Raw genomic sequence first — 17456 nt, 5'->3', positions numbered from 1 at the left:
ATGATAGTAAAATTTTCATATAAGCTATGAGTATAACTCAAAAAGTTCATCTTGGCCATCTGCCGATGTCACAAACTACCAACACAGTTGGTATTATTTTACATTAGAAGATAGTTATCATAACGGTCACTGATAGAAAAGATGAACTTAATGGATTATACCTATGCAAAATATTACAATTTTAAAATTCATATGTATTGCAAAAATATTAACATATAAGCACAAAAAATGATCCAAAATCATAGTTTGATAATAAGTCAATTAACTCTAATATTAAATTAAACAACAAAATTAGTTCTGCTGAAAATTCACTGTTGTATGTTTGTATGACGGAGAAACCATTGGAGATGTGGTAAGATGTAATAAGTGTGAATATGACATCTTCTTAATCAGAACATTATTTGTGCACATTTGGTAACAACTTTTATAAATTTGATTTTGGACATAAGAAATGTTAATATAACAGAAAATATTATTAAAATTAGAAGTATGTAATATATTTATAAATAATGATTTAATACCTAATTTGTCTCAATATTGCAATCAAATATAAATACTCGCAAAAATAATTGACTTAATCGAGGAAACACAAATTAATCAACTGTAGTTTAGGTAATAATTTCAATAATGTAACTTAAATGAAAATGTTGATCATTCATAAACAATAATCAAAAAATATTTAACCTGAACTATATTACCTGTTTTTTTGTTTAATGTATTCAATACTTATAAAATAAGTTTGAGATAACAAATAATCTAATATTAATTTTAATTCCATATTTAACAAATATAAAAAAACCACATAATTTTATCACTTACCTTATCAATGTGGACAGTTTAATACAATTACATATTTCAAATATCACTATGAAAGTATATTTAAGATACAATTTCCATGTTGTCTGAAATAGGGAGGGTTTAACTACGAATCAACCATGTGTTATAAATGGATTTAAGTGTATACACGTGTATGAAACATTTTCATATATTCATGCGTACATACATGGATATACAAAAAGTACAATATGTTTAGAGAGATCATTTCTGTAGGTGTTCCATTAGACACCTGAAGTTTATCCTGAAATGTAACTTGTCACAACAATTATTCATTCATTGTTTAAAACATATTTTATAACCAAAAATTTTCTAGAAAATAATCAGTGTCAGTGCTTAAGCAATAAACATTAATAAACTTGGGTACTATATAGAAAAAAATTACTTCATACTATAGTACAGGGATGGGCAACTGGCGGCCCACGTACCATTTATAACTGGCCTGGTAGCCCGAGCTACATTTAAAATTACTTTATAAAAATATAAAATGTTAGGATTTTTTTGTATTTTATTTTATTATATTTATAAAACCGACATAATTTTTATTCTAATGTAGACATGAATTATTTTCTAGTATTGAACTATAAATGTCAATTGTAAATTTTATTGCTTTTTTTTTCTTTCTATGTTAAAAGCCTGCTAGATTTTCACTTTAAAAAAATTGGCCCTCTAGTGGCATTGAGTTTGCCCATCTTTGCTATAGAACAACTTGACAATATACATTATTAGAATTGTAAAAATTTAATTTACCAATTAAGATAATTCAAGACAATTAAAATTTGTTTTGGTATTTTACTTGTTTATATGCCCTATGTAAATATTTTATACTATAACTAATCAGTTTAGGAACAAATAATAATTTAGAGATAGATAATACCTGGTGACAATTACAATGTATTCTATATTTCAACTAACTGATCAATTGTCACTTGGAAATAGAAAGTTTTTAAAATATTTATTGTAAGTCAAAACACTATTTCAGATTTACATTAAGCACTGACACTCAAGTATTTTATCAAATTGAAGAAAAATGAATAGTAAAAATATAAAATCTTACGTGGTAGTTTCTTGTTGTCCGAAGGAGAGCTCTTAAGTTTCTTTTCACTTTGAGAATCGGATGGAGGTGACAAACTTCTTTTTTCTGCTTTTGATAAAGGTAAAGATGATAGAGTCTTGGTTGATTTTTTAGATTGTGCTTTAGATTTAGGATGAGGTGGAGGTGGGGCTTGTTCTTCTAAACCAGTACTTCGGAATTTTGACTTAAACGTTTTAACAGTTGGTTTTTTATCACCCACATAATCTTTTTTTTCTACATGAATAGAATAATTTTTTTTTTCTAAAATTGTCTTAGATTCTGGCAATTTAGGTTTTGGGGCTGGTGGTGGTAATGGTCGTGATTCTTTTTTTATATCTGAACTAGAATTGGAATCACTGCTTTTTTTACTATCATTGGATAATTTTAATTTCATAAATCTTTCTCCTGATGCAATATTTTTTAAATTTTGTTTACGTCGATTCAAATGTTTGGTTAAATTTGAATTATCATTTTCTATTTGTTTGTCTTCATCAGATTTCTCATCAGTCATTTCACCAATTATTCTTAAAAATGGATTTCCATTTTTATCTTTTATACGTCGTTTTTTCTCTTTGGCATCGTCAGAATCATCTTTAACCTTTTCTTTTTCAATTTTAGGTTTTTCTTTATTTTTGTCAAGCTCAGTTTTATTATTTAAGTTAATTTTTTCTTTCTTAATTCTATCTTTGACTTTTTCATTTTCACATTTATTCTTAGATTTGTCAATTTTTGTTTTACAATCTGAAGAATCACTCATCAGTTCTGAAGAAACCCCAGAATCTGTTTTAGGTACACTTAATATTAAATTTCCTCCAGTTTCAGGTTTTAAGTTATCTAGCGTTTCAAGTTTTGTTAAGCTTTCTTTATCACTCATCATACTATGCCATTGTTCAGTTTTAACTACCTTTAACCATTTTTCAACTAATTGTTGTGCGAGTGATTTCACTTCTGAAATTTTAATAGAAAAAAAAATCATTAGAAATACTCATCATTTGAATGCATAAAATAAATTTAATTTTAAATATTGCAAGTATTTTAATTAATAATATATCAAATGTCAAGACTCAAATAAATTAAAATATATTTTATAAAATAATTACCTATATCAATATGAGTTTTGGATAACTTTTTGACTAACTTTGGTCCTCCATTAGCTTTTAGTCGTTCCATTGTTACAGGTACAATATGAAAAATTGTTAATAGATCCTGAATTAGTACAATATTATCTGTTTCTACAGCATCTTTTAACCAATTATAAATTAAATTCCAACCACCGGCATCCATGAATCTAAAAAATAATAATAACAAATTAACTATCATATACCTAACATTTATTTAATTGAAAAATGTATTAATAGTGATTTTTTACAATAAATTAGACTATAACACGTTACTTTAAACATACATGTAAATTTGAAAAATGAAAATGTATTTTATTATAATTTATAATAACAATTGCTTATGAATTAAAACTAAATTAATACATTTTTCATTGAATTATTATTTGTATGTCAATGAATAACAAAAATACATATTTATTGATAAAATACTAAGAAAATGATTTACTTAAAAATACATAAAAATATGTAAAAAACATTTTATTTTATTTAGGGTGTAATTAAACATTATTATTATTAATTAAATTTCTAAAAATGTTTATGTTTAAATGAACACCCTATAATAAGTATTAGCAATATATTAGGTATTATGTATACACCATGGATATATTGAATTTGAATTAAATAATCATTAAATTAAAGTCGTTGCATATAAAAGTTGATTCTGAACAGACAGTATGCCAGCCTATATTAATAAGTATATTTGATAATTTATATTACTGATGAAAAAAATTTATTTTATTATTAGTAATACGGTATAAATAGGCAATAGCGCTTAAAATTAATCTTGATATTATGAAAGTATCATTTCATATAGTAAAATATAATAATATATCCAACAGTTTTAAGTCCTCACAAATTTATTTTAATTAGATAAAAATAACTAAAATGTCTTTCTTTCTTTAAGTGTCATAATTTGTCAAGATTTGAACTTCAAATATATATAATTAAAATTGTGGCTATATTTTTTGGATTATTAGATTTCAATAAGAACTGCTTACAGTGGTGGCTCGTGGTGTTCAAAGTAGGTGGTGTGCAATTATTTCAAAAGTTGATTAAACAAAAAAAATAATCAGTTCAAAATATAAAAACGGTGGTTTACAAAATCGCTGGATGCGTTGCGGTGATATCTTTCACCGTGTATGTGTTTATCGCGTGCGACCACTTGACGAGTGTGCAGTAGGAGCTGCACACCAAAGTCACATATAATTGCCGATTCCCCCACTCGATAACTAAACGTATTTTACACGGCCGGGCGGTGTTCAGATTGAGCTGCACACCAATTGATGTGTATTTGTTACATAACTCAATTAAATTTTAGGAGTATAATAATAATAAATTGTTGTTTTTGTTTTTAAAATTTAATTTTTTTTATATAATAAATACCTTAAGTTTAACAGATATTGTATTAAAATTAATAAATTAGTATACATTATTATTATACATTTTTACTATTATATCTATATTAATCTATGTGGTGTGCGCACACCTAGGCACGAGCCGCCACTGACTGCTTATAAGAAATCTAATAGTACATTATAAATCTTCAGCTACACAAATTGAACATTTTATACATTTTTGGCTATTAAAGATAAAAATAATAAATTCATCGAGATTTAATAAGAATGCTCATATAAAAATTATTATAGATTAGCTCAATGTATATATTATGTTAATTCAAGTATTAACAATTTATGACTTATGAAAGACCTTGAATTAGATTTTCAAGTGATCTGTATTTTTTTTTTTTTGACATTTATAAAAAATAAAACTAAAAAGTAGAAATTTATTTGTCTAGCATAGCTCAACATTTGTTTTGATATTTCTAAAAAAATGTAAAATAACACAGTCTGTTTTACAATTACAACAAGATATCAAAATTGATTTAGTTTAAGAACAGTTTTGCTAAAAATTTCAACAATGTTATTGGAAATAATAATAGATTTATAATACCAGAATATAAATATGGTGTTATAAGAGCTACATATTTTTAATAATAATAACTGCATTAAAATACTATCTATATTTTATAGGTATATAATTTAAAATAATTAAATTAAAATATTTATTTATTAACTTAATTTAGAAAAAAAATACTAAAATATTAATATGGAAAATATTAGTATTTACTTACATATTTAATAAATGTGGAGTGGATTCTTTTAAAATAAAAACATATAAGCTTTTACTAACAATTTTTTTTGAAAATTTTGCCATTAACCTGAAAAAAAAATTGCAACTATAATTATTTATTGCTTACAAAATTAAAATATGAAAATATTAACTTAATAATATTTTTTTTTTTTATATTATAGGTTAATAATAAAATTATACTCTTCAAGCATGAATAATATTTCAGGTAATTTAACTGCCATGAAATATTTGTTAAGATAACTGACTACATAGAATTAATGGACCCATTTATGTACATTGATGTAAATATTACAATGACAGATATTAAACAGAATAATTCTATTATCTGTTACTTGTAGTTGATATATTTAAAATATTAAGTATATTTTTTTAAGTTGCATTATAAACCATAAAATTAAAAAAAATGTTGCACACTTGGCTAATTAATTAAATTATCAATTAAACCTAATAAACTAGTAGGTATGTGAATAGATATTTAAATATAAATTGTTATAGATATCATTAAAAAAAAAAAAAACCTATTGATTACATTTGTATTTAAATAAACCTAAACATATTTAGCTATTTATAATGATTGATACTTTTCATAATCATCTTTTTAACTTGAAATAAAAATAGTAGTAGCCATTTGGTAATATAAATAAATTCAAGTAAAAATATAAGGGTGGGCAAGTGGGTATCACTCAGCTATACTATAACGGGTGTGTTAAATTTGAATGCAAGGACAGGTATCATTCGTAGTACACGAAAAATGATTCTGAACGGAGGAAGATGATTTGTCAGTCTAGGATAATTAGATATATTATATGATCAACTATATTTAAATTGTAATACACAGGGCGATTCTTTTATCATTGTACACTCATTATTTCAAAAAGTATTCATGTTTTTGAAAACATTTTTTTACATAGTTTCAAGTTGTTAAAAAAACAACGTTTTTATTAAAAAATTACATTTTAAAATATTTTTTATCCTTATAGTTTTTTTTAGGTTTTTAACTTTTTTGAATGACGACATAGTTTTAATTTCATATTCCAAAGTAGAATAATTTGCTGAGTATTTTTATACATAAAAATCGAATTCAGGGCAAGTAGTTTATGAGTTATATGTATTTAAAGTTTATATGCGCGGAGTGGTGTGGTATGGGGTTACCCCGTAAATTGTTTGTCCACTACACCGCTTGTCTAAACTTTAAATACGTATAACTCATTAACTACTCGTCCTAAATTCGAATAAATCGTATATATATTCGTATCAAAATACAAAAAAAAAAATTTTTCTGCTTCGGAATATGAAATTAAAACTATGTTGTCATTCAACAAAGTAAAAAAACCTAAAAAAATATAATTTTTTAATAAAAAGGTTGTTTTTATAACAACTTGAAACTATGTAAAAAAATATTTACAAAAACATGAATAGTTTTTGAAATAACGTGTGTTTTATGATAAAATAATCACTCTGTATTATCGTTATTTTACGCGATTTCGTAAAAAATTAAATTTTATACGCTCTTAAAATTGTTTCTATATTGACACTAGAATATTTTTTTACAGTTAATAGAAGAAAAAGTTATGGAGAACCTTGTTTTGGAATAAAAACCTTAGGTATAAATCACAAAAATGTTATAAATTTTTACTTCAAAATTCCTTGCAAATTTTCGTGATTTAGACAAATTTCGTAGGTAAACATTTGAACTTTTAATGCTTATAGACAAAAATTTTAATAACTATTTTGGTTTTTTGTTTACTACAATAAGAACAACTTATAAAGAACCTTGTATTAAATTTTAAAGATTTTTTGGAAAGTAAAATTTTTTTTATCGGCATTTCAAGAATAAAAATTCTAAATATTTTGAAACTTTAATCGTAAATAGATAACTCTAATATAAACATTTGGTGAAAGTTTCAAGTATTTACAATGGTTCGTTTTTGAGTTACAGTAAAATCAACAAATTGATTTTGTCAAAAATTGGTTATGCGTGAAAATTCCCGTTTTTCTGTTATTTTTTCAGGGTTTTTCATGACGCTTTTGAATACTACTAGAAATTTTTTACTTTTGACCTCCCCCCCCAAAAAAAAGTACCAACTAGATGAATTTTCCTTTTCAAAAAGGGCATAAAGTCAAAAATCAAAACATTATTTCTACTTTGTGATGATAATCACAAAAAAAAATATACATCATTGTAAATCAATACATTCTTCGCTATACGTTCAGAATCTAAAATCATTAACTTAGGTTATTTATAAAATATATTATGTGTACAATTCTAAGATTTAATAACAACATTACAAATGTGTAATAAAATTATGCACAAATTACATGCATTATAAAGGATGATAACTTGAGCTTAAATTTAAATGGATTTTCATATTTTAATAACCCACTCTAAGGGCAAGAAGGAGGGAAATTGTTGATATGCGGCTTTCCATGCTACACATATATTTTTAAAATCAATTTATAGGGGAAACCCGTATATTTTGTAATAAATAAATAAATTTAAATTATTTTTTTTTGTTTTAATTTAACATTTTTATTTTATAATATATTATGGAAGTAGGCATTTAAATTTTTTGAATATAAAAATATCAAAGCTTTAATGATAACATATAATATGGCATAATAAACAACAAAAATGATCAAAATACATTAAAACATGACATAGACATTCAAAAATAAATTTTATACAGTTATAAAAATTGACTAAGTGTACCACAGGTGCACAAAAGTTGTAAAAATTTATTAATTCTCGTCAATAGAGCCAAAATTGTTTTTAACTGATTTAGATAGATATTTAAGGATTAGGCAGTTTATCCATTAATTATAATTTATAATAATATTAATATGATACAAATTTTAAAAAGGAGAATCATCAATTTTATGGTTGGAATAAACTATTATTGGTATTCTTTGATCACCTTGTTATCGTGATAGAAAAATATAAACTGGTATATTTTATTTATAATTCTGTTAAGCAGCAAATTTCTTTAAATTAAATACATTTACTTTTCAAGGGGAAATCTAAACTGGTTTGACTAGTAAATTGTTTGATAGAATAATATAATATCATAGTAAAAACAGTGTTATATAATAATACTACTCTTAAATACCTAAAAGTATTGCAAGACATGATTTAGATAAGACATCTATCTATAAGATAAGACGTCAGATGATATGATGAAAAAAAAAGTATCCAAGAAATAATAATTTGATGCATGTTGGTAGGAAAGTAAAAAGTGCAATATTCTAGTGCTTTTTATGGGTAGGCTAATTACCTAGCATACCAAATGACAGTAGACTAGAATAGACATAAATTAGCAAGAATTGAGATATATTCTAAATGTTAATGTATAATAATACCTAATTGGAAACTAAAAAAATTATAATTTACAAAATAATGAAATCATTAATTCTTAAGAAACTAATATTAAATGGTCCTTTGATAAAAAAAAAATTATTATATATAAGCAAATTATTATAAATTTATTATAATATAAATCTTCATAAAAAGAGCAATAATTTACATTGTAAAAATACACAATTTTTTATAATTATTCATAATACAGTTAGAATAAAAAAATTGACTTAGTAAATGTTAGGGATGGTGAATATTTTAAGATAGATACCTATTTACAAAAAATGTAACGAAAAAAAAATAATTATAAACATGCATAAATTATTACAAAATTAAATTATATGGATTAGAATGTACATAAAAAAGTTGTATACAATCAACATAATACTGAAATGTATTAGTAAAATTACAATTAACTAAGCTAAAAAAAAAGTTATATTTATGAATTAAACCAAATAATTAATCAAACTTTATTACATAATAGGTATTTATTGAAGTTATCTAATTAAATTTTAACTACATTATACTCATTTCCACTAAAATTTTTTTTTATTTAAAATGTTTTGGCGACTTAAAAGTAAAAAAAAAATTATTATACACATAACAGCTAAATATTAAATCATAATTTAAACCTACATTAAATAATTGTAAAAACATTATGACATTTATGGTTATAGAACAATTAATTCAGAGAATAGAGTAAATAATTGTGCTTTATAAAATTCTATAGTAGCATTCCCTATGACTGACAGTTGGAGTGTATGTTGCATAGTGTAAAGATTTACATATGATTTAAGAAGTTTGAAAACAGAGAATTATAAAACTTACTAATGCAACTATACTTTTAAATTTGTTATTATATCTATTAATCTACTTTAAAAATATTTATACAATTAAGCAAATAAGCATACATTTATCATTAAGGTTCACAATTGTGATATTGCAATGATGATTTGTATGTAAGAGCTGAAGCGCTCCACTATTACTTTTAAGTATAGTTACACATAGGTAAATTTACCTATTATCAAATTTAAAAGTAAGAATATCATCTAGAAAATGTCATATTGCTTTTAAAGTAAGTAAGTAAGTAAGTTATAGCATTGAGTATATATAGTATACTATATATACTCAATGGTTAAAGGTATGTAAAAAACTACAACTTTAAAATGTTCATAACTCACTTTAAAATCATAATATCAATAAAAACATATGAAATTTTCTAGATAATATTCTTATCTTTAAATTTGATAATAGGTAAATGTACTCTAATATTAAAGCTAACATCACAAAATGTGTTCTGCTGAATACAAATCTGCTATGATGTACATTAGTAAGACAGAGACAACACATGTGGATATAACGTCCTCTTAAAGGTATATCAGAGCAAAATTTCAGAAGTATTTAAACTTACATAAATAAGTAAAATTTTCCAGCTTTTTAAAATAATGTCCTTAATATTAAAATATTAAAAACTTAAATATGCTTTTGGCACTTTTACAGATTCAAACAATTACAATTTTTACCAATACCAACATTGGTTTTTACTAGAGCACAAATGTTTATTACTGAACATATTTTTTAGAGCAATAACAATTATACCAATACATATTTATATTTATTCTATAATATATTTGAAATTGTTTAACATATATTTGCATATAATCTATACAATTAAGCACAATAAGTATATGTGAGATTAGGGTAACAAAACATTATAGGGTTACGTGAATAAGAAGCCACCCATCAGTAGCACTTAGCTTGTTTATTATGTGATAACTTTACTTATTAGTTATTACTTATTTTTAAGATTAAAAAAAAAATCTTAAAAATTTAAAAACTAAGATACAATGAACTAATTGTATACACAATTGAAATAATACCTATAGGAGATGTTAACAAAAAACTAATAGTTTAAACCAAATTGTAGTACATTAAATTACAAGGTAAATTGACTTTATTTGGTATTGTAGACTATCTTAATTGATACCATTTGGTATCATCAGCAATTACCATGAAAATATCAAAAATCTAACTCTCACTAAAATCTTCTAAAACAATTAAATTTATATATATGAATACATTTACAATAGTAAAGTATAATATTTTTATTATAAAAATGTCTTAGCATAAATACAAGAATACAAGTTATAGAAAACAAATTTTTAAAATAGTAATTCTTGTTAAGAAAGAGCTTAATATAAATTTTGAAATAATTAGAATCAAACAATCTATTATTTGAATATTTCCACTATATACAAACTATTAAAGACAATAGCAGTAATATATAACTAAAACTGCTATCAATTAATTTACAGAAAATGGAAAAATAAAAGTATAATAATAATAAGAAAATTTTTTTAAAGTTTGTAAATAAATATTTGAAAAGCCCAATAATTACGAGATAAATGTATTTATAATAGTAATTATTGCCAATTAATTTATATACAGTAGAAGCTGTTTATTAGGAACACTTTTAGATGAAATGTGTCAATTAACCAATCGTTTCTAATAAGTAATTTGTTTTATTTATTATGAAAAAAAAAATAATTATTTTATCTATAATTTAAAATATGTATCTATCAATGTCTGACTTTTTGTGTCTAACAACTTAATAACTATGCTTTCTACGAATATTGTACATATATATAATACAATGTATTGTTTCACTAATCTATTTGATTTTCAATGTTTTAATATATTGCTGGTCCGTCCCTAAATATTTTGTTTCAATAATGTAATTGTATTAATTATCTGTGTTGCTAATAAACAGCTATTACTATACATATATATTAAAATTACTTATATAAAGCAAAAAAAAAAATCATTCAAAATATGCATTTTAATTTAGCTTAGACGTAGCATAGAGTAGACGATTGACTTTGAAATTGTATGATATAATTTGAAAATGTAGCGCGGGCCAGATAAAAAAGATTTGCGGGCCGAATGAGGTCCGTGACCGCCAGTTGCCCACCCCTGCTATAAATAATAATTATGAACTATTACTCGTATTATAAAAATAGGAAAATATACACTAAAAACTTTTTAAGTTGCATTCATTTCAGTATGAAACGGATTTATAGCTTACTCTGCTATCTTTTAATGTACTGCAAACAAATACTTAAATGCTAAGAGTCTCAAGCCCTGATTATTAGGTATTTACTGTTAGTATTATAAAATATGTTTATTAATTAAATGTAAAGAGTAATTTTTTTTTTTAAGAAACTGATTCATAAAATAAATAATTGTATGCAATATAAAAATGTATAATTTGTTATTATTATAATTTTATTCATACTATGAAATATAGCTAGGCTCCCAACCTTTTTTGACTCATGGCACCCTTTAGTCATTTTCTAAAAATCCGGAGGCACCCATGCCCTATAGATTAAAAATATATTTCAAATAATTTTGCGGCATCCTGGTTGGGAATCTCAGTTAGAACATAAATTAGGCAAAATTAACTTAATAATCAATGTTTTAATACAAGAAATTAAAAAAATACCTATACCAAGAAATTAAAGGATCTTTTATCCCTATTTTGAATTTAGTTTATATTATTTTCTGAAATACTTGATATTATAATCAAATTACCTATTAGCCAAATATTTTTTAACGCCTACTTTTTTTTTTGTAAAAATAAAAGTTGTTTTGTTGAGTTCTATTCATAACAAAGTGTAATTTCAGTTATTATTTTTTTACTCGAGAAATTGTTTTCTTTCCATGCTATAATAATTATAATCAGTTTATTTAAAAACTAACAATCAAATCAACTCTAACAAATGTTGTGTGAAATAAATATTTGGGATCAAGTAAGAACCAATATGATCCCCAACATCTGTCATGTAAAATTTAGAAAACCAAACATAATGTAGAAAAAAGCTACAGAACAATTTTCATGTTTATCATTTTGAAAATTAAATATTTTTAACATGAAAATTGTCTATTAAAAATTACAATAGCTACTAAAGAGGTGATATTCTAGCGTTTAAAATTGTTTTTATCAATATTTTAATAGTTATAATCATGACTCAGAAGTCAAATATGCTTTAATGTGCAAAATAAAATTGTCAACAAAACTTTATATTTTTTATAGAATATGCTAGAAGGTATTTAGGAACTATTGGTCAACTCTGGAATGTAAATAAAACAAATCCAATAATTGCAGAATAGTATATCTGACTGAACATTTTTAAAACTAACCAAATTGTTGAAAATGAATAGAATAAATTGTCTAATATCACTGGTGATAACAATGTATCTACAATTTGAAGATAAAAATACATGTTTTTGTTCTCATATTTATAATTTGTAATTTTACTTGAGTTATATATTGTTTATTTCCTTTATTATATAAAAATATGTCTATAAATTAGCAAAATAAAATTTCTTATACAAAATCAGGAATGAGTGAAGGAAATTTGTATCTTACTTTCATTGTTCTATGACTGACCAAAAAAAATATGTATTTGCCTGATTATAATCTACTAGCTATAGTAAAAATTAATAATTTATCATTTTTATGAAACTTATATATAAAAATGTTTTTATAAAGATATTAGATTAATATTTTTTACAAGCTAATTATTATAAGACGTTAAATTTACCAATTCAAATAGTTTATTAAGATAAAAAGGAATTCAATGTAGTTTTGTTATATTGAACACGATAGAATAAAATAAAATTTTTATTTTATATTTTAATTAATATTTGACACTGAATCCATTTAGATAAAAATAAATTTGTTATATAGTCTTTAAACTAAGGGTTACACATACAAGAAAAAAATTTGCACCATTTTCATCCTATTTTTGATATTTACCAGAAAATTTGTCAATATCTTGATCTTTTTACAAAGATCAATTTACGGTTAAATGGATAGATATTGGTAAATACCTATAGTTTCTAGATAGCAAACTAAATCGCCAGATGTGAGGTTGATAATGTATGAGTAACGAGTAAATTATTTAATTGAGTTTAAAATTGTATGCAAAGCAAGGAATAAATATGTTACATGTAATGTTTTAAATTATATTCCTAAACGAGCTTTTTAGAGGGGCAAATGAAAGTTTTATAACCTAACGCAAACCCAAATCATGACACTACTGACTACTGACCAGCAGCACAAGTTGATAATACAATCAATATTAACAAATTTTCTTAAATTATAATTTACTGTACATTTGAAATGATTAATTAATTAAGCAGCCAAGAACTTTTATTGTTGTTACAGTACCAACTGTAGAAGTTATCAAGGCTGGGCCAGTTAATGATTTTTTTTAACTCAGTTAAGTTAAGTTAATCTGCATCAATAAGAAAAAGTTAAAAGTTAATACACATTTTTTTAAACTTTTTATGAAGTTAAAAAATAGTTATTTTTTTTTTATTTGTTAGCGTACTTTATTCTTATCAACACACAACTAAATTATAGATTATAATGCTTATACTTCATACAACATACAGTATTTCTATATAGTATGTGTTTTATTTAATTTTTTTTGACGTGAAAACGACTGAAATAGTGAATGTAAAAAAAAAAATTAGCTTAACTTGTTTCTTAAAATGAAAAATAAATTTGTTAATTTCACGTTAGTTAAAAATAAATTTAGTAAGTTAATAGTTAAGTTAATGAAAATCCAAACATAACTAGTTAAGTTAACAAGTTAAAATTAACTTATTAACTCGTTAATGCCCAGCCTTGGAAGTTAATAATATTAAAAATAATAATAACACAAATTATATTACTGAAATAATTGAAATTGTAGCAACATTTGTTAAGTAAAAGACCATAAGTAAATTAAACTCCACACTTAACTCAAGATCTAAAATAATTGGATAGTTTTCACTTATACTATTCAGTGAATTAGGTTAAACAATAAGGTTTTCTTTTAAATTATAACAAGAATAATTATGTAAAAGAATAACAATTTTAATTAACATTTAAATGTTAATTCATACAAGAATACATAACATACAGAATACTACATTAATTATCAAGACTTGGCCAATAGCTTGTTTTTCAGCTCACTTGACGTACCTACCTCGTACTAAAATCAATGAATATTTGTAATAATCATAGTAATTACATACTTTAATTCCAAGTGAATTCAATTTTTTAATTAAATCTATTTCAAATGCTTACATTGATGATTTGTATTTCTAATTTATTGCCCTAATTTTTTTTTTTTATTATCCTTTAATTTCGAAACAATTTTATTTATTTATATTGTAAACTCAGATTATAAAAAGGTTCAGTAAATACTAGTCAGTTATCTATTTTAAAATAAATATTAATTATGCCACAGACATAATAATTTAAAATTCCAATACATTCAAGGCCGTAACTGAAAACAAATTCGTGGAGGGGGAGGGTCCAACATTTTTTTTAAATATAAACGTTGAAAATGTATAGTCATAAACTATATCACCACTAAAATATTTCTGCTTTTAAAAATTTCGGGGGGGGGGGGAGACTTTCCACCAGTTACGGCCTTGAATACATTATACATATTGTGTTTTTTATAATATTGCTTACCTGGATATTTGCATTGCTTCAGGAGGCCCTTTGAGACCGCCAGTATCTTCATCTAGCAAAACTTTTAAGCAGTTTAATAACTGCATGGGATCAATTGGTGGCTGAAATTAGAAATATTTGATTAAATAATTTGTTGTGAAAGCATATTAATTTATAAAAGTACTTTACATAAATTTTAGTTGAAATAATTAACAATAGGGTCATAAAGGACCAATGAATACGTTAATTAATAAGAAAAGAATTGAACTTTTAATAAACATATGAAACCTATTTATATGGCAACGGAATGATTAAATAAATACTTAATTTTGAATTTATTAATCGAGATCTTACCAAATCAGCCAGTTATATTTGTGATTTAAAGCGTTTATTAGTAACAGTTGTACATTTCAATAAAAACTCGCACCCTTAAGTAAATATAACTAGGACGAGGAAGAGTAGTGACAAAATATTATATTAACTACCTTGAAAACTCTACAAGTCAATATAAGTAGCAGATTGAATTAGTTTTTTTTTGTCATTTTTCATTATAATAAAATTCATGATGTACTTCACAAAATTATCCACGTAATTAAAAAAAAATTCAATAAAACTATGTAGCTACAATGTTTATTCCGCAATGAAGTCCACCCTTTATAGTAATACAGTGATAGAGAAAAAGAATGATCGGTGTATAGACAAATACAAAAAGTAAGGACTGAAGAATAAAAATTCTTCATGAATATGATGAAATAAAAATGGGAGTGCGTCTCTAGCATTAATAAAGATCGCAAATACATGTGAAGACTTCAAATGACGTAAAAAATATTGTCGGGCGTCGGCACTCGGCTAATATTGAAGTTTAAAAATAAAAAGTGGAACATGAATATCACATCTTAATTATTTTTTTCGTTCAAGGAATGGCTAACCCGTTTCGGGTATTTTAGCTCAGTTTTTTTGAGAAAGGATACAAAGGAATATATTAGCAAATAAATAAAAACACAATTAAAACTACCTATCACTGTAATACCATTTTTGTTCAACGTTAAATAATATCTTAACTTTCTTAAACGGGTCGGACTAGTAGGTGTTTCATTCAAACTTTAACACATAGTCACTTCCACCCGAGGTCAAATAATTTTATAGGGCAGGTCAATATAAGGCCCATGAACTTACCATGGCGTTTTTGTTGTGCGTCCTGAACGTAAAAATACGATTTATACAATGGTTTGGCACTAATTGTTTCTTTCTTTCACAAAAATAAATATCGTAATTTAAAAATACTATAAAACATCGAAGTTGTTTTTTTTTTGTTTTCCTGTCTATAGGAAGGCAGTAAAAATAGAAATAAAATTAATTTAAAATCGATCGTCCCGACAGCGAATGGATGTTTGGCGTGCAATGTTAGCGGCGTACGTGGTGAACTTTGGCGCTTGAGTGATTGTTCTAACGCTTCTCCACGTGAACATAAATCTGTGTTTAAATTTCGTTGATAAACAGTTCAAAATGGCGGACTCGGTCGTCTATTGACGATATCGATTAGCTGGCGCGTTGCCGCCGTGGAAATAATAAAACAGTTCAGTCATCGTAACACTCTTTGAGTATGTATCGGCACCTATGGCCTTCATTTGAAACGGTTTTAGGATTTTTCTTCTGTACAATATTCCAGACAAAAAACAATCTTAATGGCACAGATGGCTAGATGAAGATTTGATAGTTATATATTATGTAAAAACGGAAATCAATAAAAATAAAATAGAAAACTGTTGTCGAAATATAAACGACGACAATTTCGAGCGGCGGCTCGACGTAACAACAGTATCAGACTTAACCTGTCGTGATGATGGCAATAATATTGTTTTAACTGTGCGCACGTAGAGCAATTTCGGCAATAACAAAATAATTTGTCGTTGTAGGCTCGTTCCTGTCGGTTGCAATCTACACAGCAAAATTGTTGAAATTAATTTTTCTCGTCGTCGTCACCGTTAAGACTTATGGTGATCAATTAATCTCGTACGTCCTAATTCCAATATGGCTGCGACACTCGATAAACAGCGGCTGCAACGTACACACAACGACGTAACTAAAGTGTAGTAGCGTACTGGTGTACTACCGTAACTGACAAGTGTAGACTGAAATACTGAATACTGAATAGACTGTACCTCTGTAAAGTACTGTACTATGGCAACTTATTACTGAATACTAGGCGATAGCCAATAGGCATCGAGCAAGCAAAGAAACTTCCAACGATGCCAACCACTAAAAACTGAACTATATACGAAACTCGTGCGTTCATGTTGGTAATGGTTTATCGATAGATTTTAAAAGTAAAATAGTAGGGCGCTGTCGCCTGTCACTACGCATTATTTTCTTTGCCGTTGAAGAGTCGGCCGACTTATGCGCATTGCGCAG

At 25.0% G+C, this 17456-nt stretch overlaps 1 protein-coding gene across 1 annotated transcript in view; it reads right to left on the bottom strand.

The window, feature by feature from the left end:
- The window catches only part of LOC132928505 (serine/threonine-protein phosphatase 1 regulatory subunit 10-like), a 31466-nt gene extending 14234 nt beyond the window's left edge, over positions 1–17232 (bottom strand). The window contains exons 1-5 of the mRNA XM_060993220.1: positions 16221–17232; positions 15066–15166; positions 5162–5248; positions 3010–3197; positions 1892–2857 (exon numbers count right to left, since the gene is read on the bottom strand). Of these exons, the coding sequence (XP_060849203.1) occupies positions 1892–2857; positions 3010–3197; positions 5162–5248; positions 15066–15166; positions 16221–16223 (1345 nt within the window). The 5' untranslated portion in view covers positions 16224–17232. The remainder of the gene's footprint in view (positions 1–1891; positions 2858–3009; positions 3198–5161; positions 5249–15065; positions 15167–16220) is intronic.
- Positions 17233–17456: the final 224 nt, after the last annotated feature.

This window comes from Rhopalosiphum padi, chromosome 4 (assembly GCF_020882245.1).
Source record: "Rhopalosiphum padi isolate XX-2018 chromosome 4, ASM2088224v1, whole genome shotgun sequence".
Taxonomy (NCBI): domain Eukaryota; kingdom Metazoa; phylum Arthropoda; class Insecta; order Hemiptera; family Aphididae; genus Rhopalosiphum; species Rhopalosiphum padi.
Note: the sequence above shows the minus strand (reverse complement) of the source record. Positions and strands in the feature narration are given on the sequence as shown.